Source organism: Phyllostomus hastatus, unplaced genomic scaffold (genome assembly GCF_019186645.2).
Source record: "Phyllostomus hastatus isolate PE091 unplaced genomic scaffold, TTU_PhHast_1.1 phas_contig_17, whole genome shotgun sequence".
Taxonomy (NCBI): domain Eukaryota; kingdom Metazoa; phylum Chordata; class Mammalia; order Chiroptera; family Phyllostomidae; genus Phyllostomus; species Phyllostomus hastatus.
In genome coordinates this window covers 11,898,605-11,911,743 of record NW_025333664.1, presented here as the reverse complement: position 1 = coordinate 11,911,743, position 13,139 = coordinate 11,898,605, and the positions used below count along the sequence as shown (strand labels likewise).

General features: G+C 58.4%; 1 protein-coding gene across 4 annotated transcripts in view; it reads left to right on the top strand.

The window, feature by feature from the left end:
- Positions 1 to 3,814, top strand: part of TOX2 (TOX high mobility group box family member 2) — a 107,431-nt gene extending 103,617 nt beyond the window's left edge. For 2 of the 4 annotated variants that reach the window (XM_045832991.1, XM_045832989.1), the window contains 3 exons: positions 452 to 847; positions 1,524 to 1,647; positions 3,101 to 3,814. In XM_045832991.1, the coding sequence (XP_045688947.1) occupies positions 452 to 847; positions 1,524 to 1,647; positions 3,101 to 3,237 (657 nt within the window). In that variant the 3' untranslated portion in view covers positions 3,238 to 3,814. Of the gene's footprint in view, positions 1 to 451; positions 848 to 1,523; positions 1,652 to 3,100 lie in introns of all 4 variants that reach the window. The other 2 variants (XM_045832990.1, XM_045832992.1) reach the window with 2 other exon arrangements.
- Positions 3,815 to 13,139: the final 9,325 nt, after the last annotated feature.

Here is a 13,139-nt window from a genome sequence, read left to right as displayed (position 1 = left end):
CACCGGCCTCTTTACATGTATCTTGTTTCATTTCATTCTTCTAACGAGAACCCAAGCCTCAGAGAGGTTAAGCATCTTGCCTCAAATTATCCAGCATGTCAGGTGGCTGTACGAGGAGTCAAACCCAGTCTGGCCACTCTTCAAATGTGGCCTGTGGTCCTGACCACACTACCTGCCTCCTTCGCCAACACCAGCAGCGAGAAGGCTCAGGGTGGCCATGGCCAGGCAGCCCTGGTGGGGCAGGGTGCTGTCTGGGCTGTTACAGAGGACATAGCATCTGTGTTAGACCATAAAGGGCCAGGCAGAGAGGGCACTGCAAATCATGGGTGCCGCCCGTGCAAAGGCACAGCGGCTGGGGAGGAGCATGCACAGAGGGCCCGGGCCCTGTCTCACAGCCCAGATTCTGGCTTCGCCATCTTCTCCAGGGTGACTGGTGTCTGTCTCCTTCCAGAGCTCCCCAGACCAGGGCGAGACCAAGAGCACTCAGGCCAACCCGCCGGCCAAAATGCTGCCACCCAGACAGCCCGTGTACGCCATGCCAGGCCTGGCCTCCCTCCTGACGCCCTCTGACCTGCAGGCCTTCCGCAGCGGGGCCACCCCCGCCAGCCTCGCCCGGACACTGGGCTCCAAGTCGCTGCTGCCAGGCCTAAGCGCGTCCCCGCCGCCACCACCCTCCTTCCCACTCAGCCCCCCACTGCACCAGCAGCTGCCGCTGCCCCCCCACGCTCAGGGCGCCCTCCTCAGCCCGCCTGTCAGCATGTCCCCCGCCCCCCAGCCTCCTGTCCTGCCCACCCCCATGGCACTCCAGGTGCAGCTGGCTATGAGCCCTTCACCTCCGGGGCCACAGGTGAGCAGGGCTGAGTAGGCACGGCCCTTCTGGGACCCCTTGTGGAGAGGGAGGTTGCTTGGGGTTTTAAATTCACTTCCTGCCACTCGCCAGCTGTGTGGCCTCAGCCCAGGTGCCTGACCTCTCTGAGCTTCAGCTACCGCGTCAATGAACTGGGTGCGGAACACCTGGTCTGAGAGGTCCTGGCTGCAGCAAAGAGCTGACAAGTTGCCAGACAGATTGTTCAGATTCTTAGCATGTTCCAGGCCCTCCATCGCTCATCCTCTGTCTGCTGCTGTTCAGCTTGAGGGACTGCGGCCCCTGCTCGGTCAGCCCGGCCCCGGCTGTCCCCAGAGCCCTCGGGGCCTGGCCCCACTAACGCTCCCACAGACACTCTTCCAGGACTTGCATGAGGTCCCTCAGCCCACTAACTCCATTTTACAGATTGGGAAACTGAGTCTCCAAAAAGGAAAGGCACTGAGAGCAAACTCATCCCCTGCTGCTGCTAGGACAGCGCAGACTTTTCCAAATGGGGGGACGGAGGAAGCATTGCAGGCCGAGCGGAGATCGTGTGTGAGCCCGAAGATGAGCCTCGTGAACACCTCGGGCTCACCCAGACCCCGTCCCCGCTCACTGCCTGAGACAGGCGCCCCCTTCTGTCTCCGTTGCTCACCCGCCTCCCCCTTCCCCTCGGCAGGACTTCCCTCACATCTCCGAGTTCCCCAGCGGCTCTGGACCCCGCTCTCCCGGCCCATCCAACACCACCAACAGCGGAGACTGGGACAGCAGTTACCCCAGCGGGGAGTGTGGCATCAGCACCTGTAGGTCAGTCGTCACCCCAGCCACGTTGGGGGTGGACTAGTCGTGGGGTGAGGGCGTGGGAAAGAGCCGGAAGGGAGAATTAGGTGGACACGGGGCCATGTCGGCTGCCACTGCCCGCTGCTCCAGCTCCAGCTGGCGGCTCCCCGCTCCTCGCCCGGCCGAGACAACCGGTGACTGCGAGCGCGCAGACACGGCCCGCGCCCCCCTGCTGACGTGCTGGGGAGAGGGCAGACTCAGCTCGGCGGGGCCTGTCCCCCCCACGCCCTGAGCAGGTGCAGACGCTCCCACTGGAGCCCTTCCCCGAAGTCAGAGTACGGGGGCGGGGTCTCCGATGGACCATCACGGCAGGTCCTGAGCTCCGCAGGGAGCTCAGGCCGCAACAGCGCCCTCTTCTGTGCGTTAGATTTTGAGACATCACGACACAGAACACGTTAGTCTCACGGGTACGGCGTGATGACTCGCTATGTGTACATGTATTAAGGCGGCCGCCATAATAAGTCCAGTGAGCGCCATCTCTGCACATAGCTGCCGGTTTTTTCCTTAATGAGAACTGTTAGGAGTTACTCTCTCAGCGACTTGCAAACACGCAGTACGGTGTTGCCCACCGTAGTCGCCGTGCGGGACGTCACACCCGAGGGCCGATGGTGCCTTTTACCGCTGGGAGTCTGTGCCTTTTCACCCCTCCCCCATTGTGCCCGCGCCAGCCCCTGCCTCGGGCGGCCCCCAACCTGTTCTCTGTAGTTCTGAACTGGGGCTTTTTGTGTCGGGGGGCGGGGGGGGGGGAGGGAGGGGAGGGGTATGTCTAGATTCCACAGAGAAGTGAGATCATGAACCATACCTGTGTTTCCCTGTCTGACCCATCTCGCTTAGTATAAGGCCTTCAAGGGTCATCTGTGTTTTCACAAACGAGCGCCCTATGTTAGAAACATAAAAGAAAGCACCCGCCCTCCCTTAAGTTTGAGATTTACAAAAGAAACATTGACTAAAAAAAAATTACCCGGGAGGGGGAAGGGGGGAGGTGGAGGTGGAGGATGATATGGGGGGAATAAGTGGTGATGGAAAAAATAAAATAAAACAGAATTGTTTTAAATGTATTTATACTAAATAAATAAATATTCACATGTAAAAACTGAAAAAGGAAGAAAATAGTGCCCTGAGAGTGACGGTGGTTAGGAGGGTGGACACACTGCTGCCACCTGCTGGCCGCACTGAGGACACGGCGGCCCCCTGCCGGGACTCCCGGAGGGGTGTTTGGTTCTGCCGGTGGGGGAGACAGGGAGGGGCCCCCACAGCCCCTCATTCATCCTCAGGGGCAGCCGCGTCCGGGGTGGGGGCGAAGGGCCAGTGAGCAGCTACCCTGCTGCTCCTGGGGCCCTGTGTCCAGGCCCCTGAGAGCCCTTGACGCCAGCGGCGGGCCGCATCAGCTCTGACAGCCCCTCCTCTCTCCCGCAGCCTGCTCCCCCGGGATAAATCTCTCTACCTCACCTAATCCCGCCTCCCCTCTCCTCCCTGAGGCTGCTGGAGGGGCCCAGAGCAGAAAAGAAGAAGCCTTGGCAGGAAGCAGGGCGCCCACGAAGAGAGAGCAGTGACACGCTGACGCCCCACGGCTGAGTCTCTCCCTCGACCTCTCGCCAGACTCTGCAGAGGCAGCCCCACGCCCGCCGCCAGCCCAAAGAACCTGCAGGAGACTGCCGCCCCCTGACCTGCTTGCTCCGGGGTTCCTGTGGACCCTGCTCCTCGTCCTGCACACCGAACCCTGCGTCTGGACCTCTGGCCCCAGCCCAGGCTCACGTGGGCTGCTCCTCCTGGAGGGGTTGCTTAGCAACGGAAACCCACCCCCAGATGCACGGGCGGGGACCAGCCCAGCCACAGTTGTGCAAACGTGGTTGTCCGGTGTGAACAAGAGATTATGACATCTTGAACTGTTGGCTCCGTGTAAGTAGTTGACTCCGTGTTTTAGAACTGTGCTGAAGACATCTGTAAGATTATTTTGTGGGGGAAAGAAGTAGTTTCCTTTAAGGTAAAAAAAAAAAAAAAGCATTTTATATGACCCTTAGCACACGTTTTTTAAGTTTGATCTGAAGGGAGACGCGCGCAGAGCTGGCGGCTGCCCGGCCGCCCCGCCGTCCGCACGGCCGGGACCTGGACGCTCTCAGCCGCACTGGGGGGGGGCTTCTTCTCCCCACCCCCTGCCCGTCTGTCTCATGCGGCCAGTGACGGCTTCCGCCTGTCCGCGGAGAGGACCGGAGGACAGGCGCGCGGTGTGCCGGGAAGCGTGCGTGGTGTGGGGTTTGGTTTGGGTTTGGGTTCTTGGTGTCGTCTGCAGCTGTTTCCCGGCCCGGCCAGCGTCGGGCTCAGTGCCCAGTGCTTCTCTCACACGTCTTTATAATAAAACGTCTGAAAAGTCGAGCACGCGCCGTCTGCCTCTTCCTGTGCTTCGTCAGCCAGGGGGCGGCCAGGCCTCCCCGAGAGTGGTACCTGGGGGGGCGGCACCTTTGCCAGGGGAGCGCCCCTGATGGCACTCGGGGGACATCGGGTCCAGTCTCGCCTGCCATGGGGCCGCCCCCCGGGGGTCTGCCCCTGAGGGGGGGCCTCTCTGGCCTCGGAGCCGCCCTCTGTGAAGGAGGAAGACAAGGGCGCAGACACTTAGGGTTCTTGCGACGGTTGGAAAGGGCACGACATGGGCGCTAGCTACACAGGGAGTGATACTTTAAAAAAAAAAAGGAGTAATGATTTCGTCCCTCTTGACTGTACCTGGAAAAAGGACCAGTTTCCTGGCATGGAGGAGCCAGAAGGAGGCTGCTGCTGCCGGGCCCATGAGGCAGCTGTTTTGAGGGGACCTAGGAGCCCCCACCTGTCAGGCAGCTCCTGGCCCTTTGGTCCTCCAAGCATGCAACCCCCACTTCAGCTCCGGGAGGGGGTGCACTTTCTCCGTGAGCAGTTTCCTCCCTGGGGGGCTTTTTGTAGTCCATGCTGGAAAAAGAGAGATGGAAACCAAACCATCGGACAAAACCAGCGCGCTCTCCTGTTGGGAGCACCGTTCCAACCTGAAGCGTAGATGTTTCACTGGGTGACAGTCTCCTTCCCCTGAGGAGCTTGTCAGGAGCACAGGGAAAACCCAGACGGCGTGATGCTCAGCCCCTGCTTCTTCTACGCTGGGGAAAGCAGCATCGCCGGGGCCCCTCCCCACCCCCGAGCAGCCCAGAGTACCAGGGCATGAGGCCACGGGTTCCTGCATTGGAGATAGAGGCCCCACCTGCCCCCTCGGCCCGCACCAGGAGCTCCGGAGTCCTTTGGAAAGGTCCACGTGCCAAAGCCGGCCTCTCAGCCGCAGGGACGCTCAGAGACGCCCACACAGGGTCTAAATACTTTGCCTCGAGATGGCAGGGGATTGCCTAGTGGGTGCCTCCTGTGGCCCCAGAGAGTGGGGTGGAGCCAGCGGTCAGCAGAAGGTACAAGAAGGCTGATTTCGGGGCCCACTGTAGTGGGTGCTGCTGGCTCCTCACCCAGACCCCGTTGTTGGCTGGCGTCCATCCCCCAGCCCCTGAGTGTCGGCTGTTCACTCTTCACAGCCGCTCACTTTGTCCCAGCCATTGCCCTTGCCCGGGAGGTGACGCCCCACCCCACCCCAGAGCTGCCCCCAGCTAGTGACCGAATAACGGAGCAGCCAGCTCTGTGGCACCAAGCACACTGCAGCGCTCCCCAGGGGCGGGCCGGGGCAGGCCTGCAGCTGCAGCAGCATCCTCGGGCAGCCCCCGCCCCAGGGCCTCTCTGCCCTCTGAGCGCACCCCTCCCCATAAATCACGCGAACAAAGCCCCACCTTGGGCGGGGCCCTGCCTGTTTCCAGGGAGACAAACTCGTGATGCCCGCTGAGCAGGGTGGGGCCCCATCAGTAGTGTTCCTCATTCACTGGCTCCGCCTGACCTGCACATGCAGGACCTGCAGTCCCCGAAACCGACCCAAAGCTGCCCAAGGGGCGGGCGGGGTTCCCGTGTGTTCACCAAGGAGTCCCCTCCCTGGGGACAGTCTGTGGCGTGCTTTCCCAGCCACCCTGCAATGCTGATGGCCGCAGCCCAAGGAGCCCCAGCGGGCCCAGGGCCACAGCCGCCGTGAAGGCACCGAGACCTGTGCCACAGACGCTGCACCCGGCCCCGAAGCTGCTCCCGGAGCTGCCACCCTGGGTTCCACAAGCGTGCCAAGGACCGGGTGCCGCTGCCACCGTGGCACCCCCGGTCTGCCAAGGCCAGGCTGCGGCCTGGGCCCACCACACCTGAAGCCGCATGGTGGCGCCTGGACCCTGGGCAGAGCCCTGGCATTGCGAGGAGCCCCGGGTCCTGCCTGCAGCCCGCCCGCTGTCCCTGGAGCCGGCCCAGGGACCGGAACCCCCTGCCTTTCCCGGCTGAAAGGCACCTGCTTCGATTCTCCAGCTCACAGGTCCCCCCACAACCGCACTGGGGTCCTCACGGGAGGCACAGCTGGGCAAAGGCCGAGCTGCCCGCCCCAGAGGGAAGGCATGCTTAGTCCTGACACCGCCCGGCCGTAATCGCGCCCACACGAACTTTCACGACCAGGAAGCTTGCGAGGACTCACACGCAGAAAAGATCTGATGTGCTACCACAGATTCAGAATATTTTTTAATTGCCCAACACATCGGTTGTTACTTAGCTCTGGTCCCCAAATTGCCTGCAACTAACAACCCCAGGCCCAGCAGATGCTGGAGGGTGAGCTCTCACTCGGAGGGGGCGTGTGGGTGGCGCTGGGAAGGGAGGGAAGGAGGGAGGTGGGTTTGGGCACAGCCCGCCCTGAGGAACGCCGACTCTGCTGCTACACGTCGGGTGACCTTGGGCCAGCTTCCTAACTCTCTCTCTGTCTCCTCGTATGTAACGTGGGGACAGTAAGAGTCCCCTTTCCAAAGGGTTGCTGTAACCACGAGTGAACACACAGAAAGGGCTCAGAACAGTAACTATTATTGTTGTTATTTAGTCTCCACACCGGAAGGGGAAGTTTCTTGTCCGATGTGCTTAGTCAGGATGCGCTAGGGTCTGCCGCAGTAACAACTCCTGACATCTCAGCGGCTTTAACACGGAGTTTACTTCTGGCTCGCTCTGCCGACCACATGGGCACCGTGAATGTAACACTGCCCCCAGGGGACGGGACGGAGTCCGGCCAAGTACTGGGCAGGGGGCCAGGCAAGAGAGAAGTGACACGGAGGTCGGCTGGGATCTGGCTGTTCCCCTCGGCGATGGACTGAACTGTGTCCCCCTCAAAATTCACATGTTGCAGTCATCTCCCCCAAAAGGATGGGACTTGGAGATGGGGCCTTGGGGAGGTGGCCGGGTTGAGATGAAGTCGTGACCGTGGGTCCTCATGATGGCGTTGATGCTCTTACAAGAAGAGACACCAGGCAGCTTGTCTCTCTCTGTCTGTCTGTCCGTCCGTCTCTCCATCTCTCTCCCCGTCACGTGAGGACACAGGGAGAAGACAGCCACCTGCCACCTGAGCTCTCACCGGAAGCTGGCGACACCTCGACCTTGGACATCCAGCCTCCAGAACTGTGAGGCATTTTCTGTCGGGGAAGCCCCGGTCGGTGGTATCTTTTCAGGCCCCCCAAGCTGCCTAGTGTCCCCTCAGGATGAGCACGGGCTCGGAGGGGACAGGGAGAGGGAGGCAGGACCCCAGGAGCCAGAGCTGCGGGGCCCCGTAGGGCTCAGCAGTGAGAAAGCATGCCCGTGGGGCCCGACACAGCAGTTCCACGCTGCTTTACGACAGCAATTAGCATCTGCACGGGAGGAAGAACGTGAATGTCCGAGGTCCTTGACTTCGATTTTAAAACTTCAGCACCGCAGGTGCGGAGTTTAAAAAGTCCACTGACTGACCGTGCGGCTCCCCACGACACGGCTGTCCTCCGCTGTCCCCGACTCCCACCAGCTCGCACTGCACACTCAGCTCTTTTAGCTCTTTCCTGTTATTTAACAAATAAACCTGCACCTACTGCCATTGCTTGACTGAACCCACTTGTAAATATTACACATGCACTGCCTTTGTCCCCCAGCCACGGAGCACCTGGACACTTCCGGAGGGCCTGCTCCGGGTCAGGCGTTTTCAGGCCAAGTCCGTTTCGTTTCTCACACCCACACTCTGGAGCGGCTGCCACGGGCCCCACTGTACAGGTGGGGACACAGAGAGAGGTGCAGGGAGATGGAAGAACCGGTCCCAGGACAAGCCAGGGGCAGAGTCAGACTCCGCCCCCAAGCCTGCCGGCCTCCTCACTCACAGCCGGGGCTCACACTCAGACCCTCGCACTCCTCAGCCTCGGCACTACACCCGTCTGGGGCTGAGTGATTCTTTTCTGTGGGGGGAGGCCCCATCCAGTGCGCCGTGGGAAGTTTAATGGTGTCACGGGCCCAGACCTGCTAGATGACAGTAGCACCCCTGCCTCCCAGGCATGACAATCAAAAATCTCCCCGAACATTGCCAAATGACCCCTAGAAGGAAAGCCACCCCGGTTGAGAACCACTGATGTATCAGAACCTTTGGCTGGGCTTTCGGCTGCATGAGGCTGGGAAGGAGGGCTTTGCCTTGCGGGGTCCCGCTCCGGCTGGCGCCCTCCCTACAGGGTTCGGGGTGGTTAGGGTCCGTGGAGCCAAGCAGACATGCCACCTGGAGCGCGCCACCTTTCTGCACCACGCTGCACTTTCCAGGGCCTGTGCGGGCTTGTGGCCAGTTCTCTCGGCTGCTGGAGTGTGCATTCCTACCCCTGAGAGGTGGCCAAGGGTGTCATCCAGGGCAGAGGGAGGTGGACAGAACTGGACGTGCAACCTAGGTGGACCCCAGGCCCCGCCACTGCAGCAGGGCTGTGGGGGTGGTGGGGGGAGGCCCTGCTGCTGCAGGAGGGGTGTCAGAGGAGGGAAGGAAGGGTGGTGGACTCTTGGGGGGGGGCTCCCTTTGTATCCCAGACTCACCTGCAGATATTAGGGCCGGCCTGCCCCCGCCCCCAGCTGCAGCTGTCACCGGGGGGATGTGGTTATAGGTCACACATCAGCCTGAAGAATCTAGTCACTTCTTTTTGTGGAAAAAGGGTGTTGAGTGCTCATACCCCTCTCTCTTTGCTTCCTCTTCTCCCGATCTCCCATGGAAGCTCCAAAACAAGTGTGGCTACGTCCATATTCCACGTTGACATGATCACTATGGAAACGAATGTTTACTGCCGGCACGTTGTGTTCTTTCATTACATTTTCCCTTGAACCAATGTTTGTGTCTTGTTCTTCATGTGTTTAATTTCCCCCTGTCCCTCATTTGTCCCCAAACCTCACAGAACTAGGAACTCACTCTGCCTGCACAGTCAGATACTCGGTGCCCCAGTGTGCACTTGCTCTCTCTCTCTCTCTCCCCCCACCCCCCCTGCACCCCGCCCCCCTTCCCCGCCGCCTTACCGCCAGCTCCTGAAGCCTCCTTTTAAGGTTACTTAGCAAACCCCCTTGCTTATCCCCATGGAAGGGTCTTCTTCTTTCTGGATCCCATTGACTTCCCATTCTTGTTCTGCTCCTCTGTTGCGGCAGAACGCATTTGCCAGTAGCTTTCCGAGAAAACATAGATGGGAAAACCAGGGACCTGCCAACGTTTTTATTCTCCCCTCACAGTTGGTTGATGGTTTGACTGGGGGAGACCTCAGGGTCTTTTTCTGCCAGTTCTGAAGGTGTGGCGGCCTCACTGCCTCCTAGCTTCCAGCACGGCTGCTGAAAGATTGGATTTTTCACTTTTTTGTATGTGGCTTGGATTCTCCCCTTTCTCAGGTAGCTTTGAGGTTTTCTCTTTGTCGGCTATGTCTTGAAATCTGATGGTGATGTACATGTAGGTGGGTCTTTTCCCCGATGCTGGCCTTGGGTGGACCCTTCCAATCTGAAGAGTGCCAGGTGGCTCTTCCGCCAGCTTCCATCTTACTCCTGGGCCAATGTGCCCAGGACTGTGGGTAAGTGCAGAGCATCTGCCCAGCCTAAGAGCATTCAAGTTCAGTGTGTTTTAAAGCACCACGCTGGCCAAAACACGTTTGCCAGCCAGGTGCAGCCTCTGAGCCCTCCACGGGAGATATGGTTAAGAGCACGGGCTTTGAAGACAGGTGGACAGACAGATGTGGCTTTGAACCTTAGCTTCCTATCTGTAAGATGCAGTTTCCAGTGACAGAAACATTGTAAGGGGCATATGAAATAATGCAATGAAAGCTCTTAGTGCAGGGCATGGCAGGTCGCAAGTGTTTAATTTGTAATAGCTGTTATTATTGTGGTGAATCAATAGTGACGATGAGGTATTTTTTTTTTAAAGCCCCCTCCTCTGGAGCCGTTTTATGAGATCACTCACGTGTGGGCCGTGGCGCCACCTGGGGGTCATAATGAAGAACTGCAGTGTAGCGGGTCCAACAGAATGGTTATAACAGAGCCAAGTTGGGCTTTAGGGTCAAACAGAAAACGGTATTCATCATCCCGGAGAGGGAAGTCAAGGAGGTTTGAGGTGTTAAGGGAAAGAGACAGGATTCAAACCGGTGACCTGATTTCCTAGCTATTGCCCCGAACCGTATTGCTGTTACGCCACCACATCAGTGTCTGACTCACGGCCCCCCTGACTCCATCAAGAGCGCGGCTCCCCTTCCCCTGGAGGGCCGGCCAGCAAGACAGGGGCAGAGGGAGGGAGGAAGTCAGCCTCCACAGAATTTCTGCACAAAGAAAAAAATCAAGAGCCTATTTCCATTTCAGCATACGTGCAAGCAGGGGCTGTACAGCTTAGGTGTCGTTTTTATTTTGAGTTACATGTTCGAAGTGCGTCATGTAATTTTTTTCAGGCTTGAGGCTTCCAAAGGTTGTGATCGGGCTGGTTTTCTGTTGCATGCAGCCAAAAGCACCTCTTGCAGCACAGCCAGATCCTCTGTGGGCCCATCGGAGATCATGAAAATTCCCTTCTTGCCACAAATCCCAAATCTGTATCCCACAGGTCCAGGGCCCCTCCTTTTGTCTTCCCGGGAAGAGTCCTGCTGAGACCCCAAGCCAGTGGCCAGTGGTCATAGTCCCCGGCAAGGCCCACATGGTGGTTTTAAGTTCTGCTGTGGCAGAAGACACCTTACATGAAGTCGGACTTGGCCGAGGACCAGGCAAAATGCCTGGAGTTGTTGTTATTGGCCTGGACTGGAAGAGACAGGAGCCAGGCTGTGCTGCATCTGCGCCACGAGGGGGCGCCAGACTCCAGCCTATCTTACCTGACTCCCAGGTTCCCACAGGGACTCAGGAATGAGCCTTCTTGTGAAACCTTCCCAGGTGATTCTAATATAGCCACTCTGCTATCCCTAACCCGTCACTCCCATTTTACACACGCACGCGTGCGCGTGTGCACACACAAGTACACAGCCAGTCTGCAGACCAGCCAACTGGGCTGGCTGCTCACCCATTTCCTTGTGGAGTATATTATCAAAGCCCTGGGAGTTAGAACTCTCTCCTCAGCCCCTCTCCCCCGGCCCCTCCAGGGGTCCCTCCAACCCATCCTTCTTCCTGGTGATCTTTGGATCATTCTGGGGCTTGGAAAACCTCTTTATCACCCATAAGACACCTCGTTCCATCCTCGCAACCGCACTAGCTGTGAACAAGGCAATGGGTGCAGATTGCGGCCTCCTTGGCAGAAGAGGAAACTGAGGCACAGACAGATGGAATGATTGATATACAGCAAGTCAGTGGCAGCACTGGGGAAGGAACCAGGACACCTGACCACTGAATCGTCCTGGACTTGCCTGAATTCGAGCCTACCGATGTGTTACAGGGTGCAGCCCAGAGCGGGGGCCCCAAACAGGGATTTGTAATGGGGCCCAGAACTCAAGGTGTCCAGGAAATATTAGAAAAATATACAGGATGTCCTCACCGCCCCCCCACCTTCCCCCAAGCTAAAGTGGGGCATGGGACACCTGGAGCAGGGCCATTCGGAGTTGTTTGCATAGCAACCGCTTTGCAGCTAACCTCTGGCATGGTCGTTTAACATACCTATACCCTTTAGCTGGTTTCACAGATATGTTAAATAGCTGTGGCCAGGCTTTGAGCCAGGGGGATGGCAGTGACTTCTGCCCAAGATGTAACTTGGGGGCAATTCCCCCTGGTTACAGCGCCTGCCTGCGTGAGGGCTTGGAGATGATTGGCTTCATGCCAAGGGGCCCAGCTGTCCAGACTCACTATGGCCGCCCGGAAAAGCTGGAAGAATACGGGAATGCTGGCAGGTGTAACTGATTGTAGGAGTCGTCGGAAACGGGGCTGCAGAGGAAGATTGGCGCGGGGATTTAAACCTCGGGTGTGGCAGCCATACCAGGGGAGAGCCATGCAGCTTTGGTGAGAGTGAGGACCACGTGGCTTAGGAAGCAGGAGAGACTTTGCCTGGAAGAAACAGGATGAAAGGACTCTTGCTGGTGGGCCATGAGCAGGTGCCACATGGCTTTGGATTAACTGGAGATCCTGGCGGCGACACAGCTGATGGTGCTGGGAGCCCGAATCACGGATTTCTACTTTTTTTCCTGAGATACGGTACCCCCTCAGACTAGGGCAGAGGGGGAAGGAAGGACTGTGTGTGTCTGTGGGTGTTCTAAAGGCTTTTAGTATTTTAATGAAGACATTAAGTCACTACTGTAAGTCTGTATAGGTTTAAATAAATATTTCCTTTCCTTTTCACAAATCTCTGGCATTGAGAGACGTCTTTCCTCTGGCGGCAGGCATAGCGAACCTAGTGGGGAGTCCTTTCGGTAATAGTATATCATACGCCCCTCTTGGGTCTGTTCTGTAACAGACGGGCGAGGGATCCTCCCCGATAATCAACATGTAATGGAAAGTGTTGATTCACAAGACAACTTCTTTCCTGCCACCGATTTGCTGTGTGACCTCGGAAGGTCTCTTTTCCTCTGTAGGGTTAGAAGATGGCTTCTGGGCCCCCCCCCCCGAGACATTCTGTGATTGACCAGGGCCTGAACTATCTCCACCCCCGTGGGGCTTCTGAGGTCATCAATCAAAACGTGCAGGGCTAATGACAGCACTACAGTGCCACGGCAGTGCCACAAGTCCCCGTTCTCAACCGCGCTCTACAGCGGGGTGCTACGTGAGCTTCAGCATCGATGCAATCCTTGCCACCACCCCAGGAGCTACCTGGTTCTACCTCCTTCCCCATTTTACAGAGGAGGAAACTGAGGCTCGGAGAAGTAAAATAAGTGGGTGAGAAAGACTGGGGCCCAGGAGGACCCAACCTTAAAGAAGGGGCTCTTTCTTCTACCATATGCTGCTCAGGGAAGCTTCCGGAAATCATCTTCAGAGATTCAGGGTCATGGCCTCTGAGCCGCCCCTCACAAGGTATTACAGGAACCATGAGATGGAGCCTAGGCCAGCATGGCCCAGAGACCCCCAGCCCCTCTCGCCCCCCCCCCCCCCCGCATCAGTCCAGCATCCTGGGCCCACAAGCAGACACCACAGCCCCGCCAGC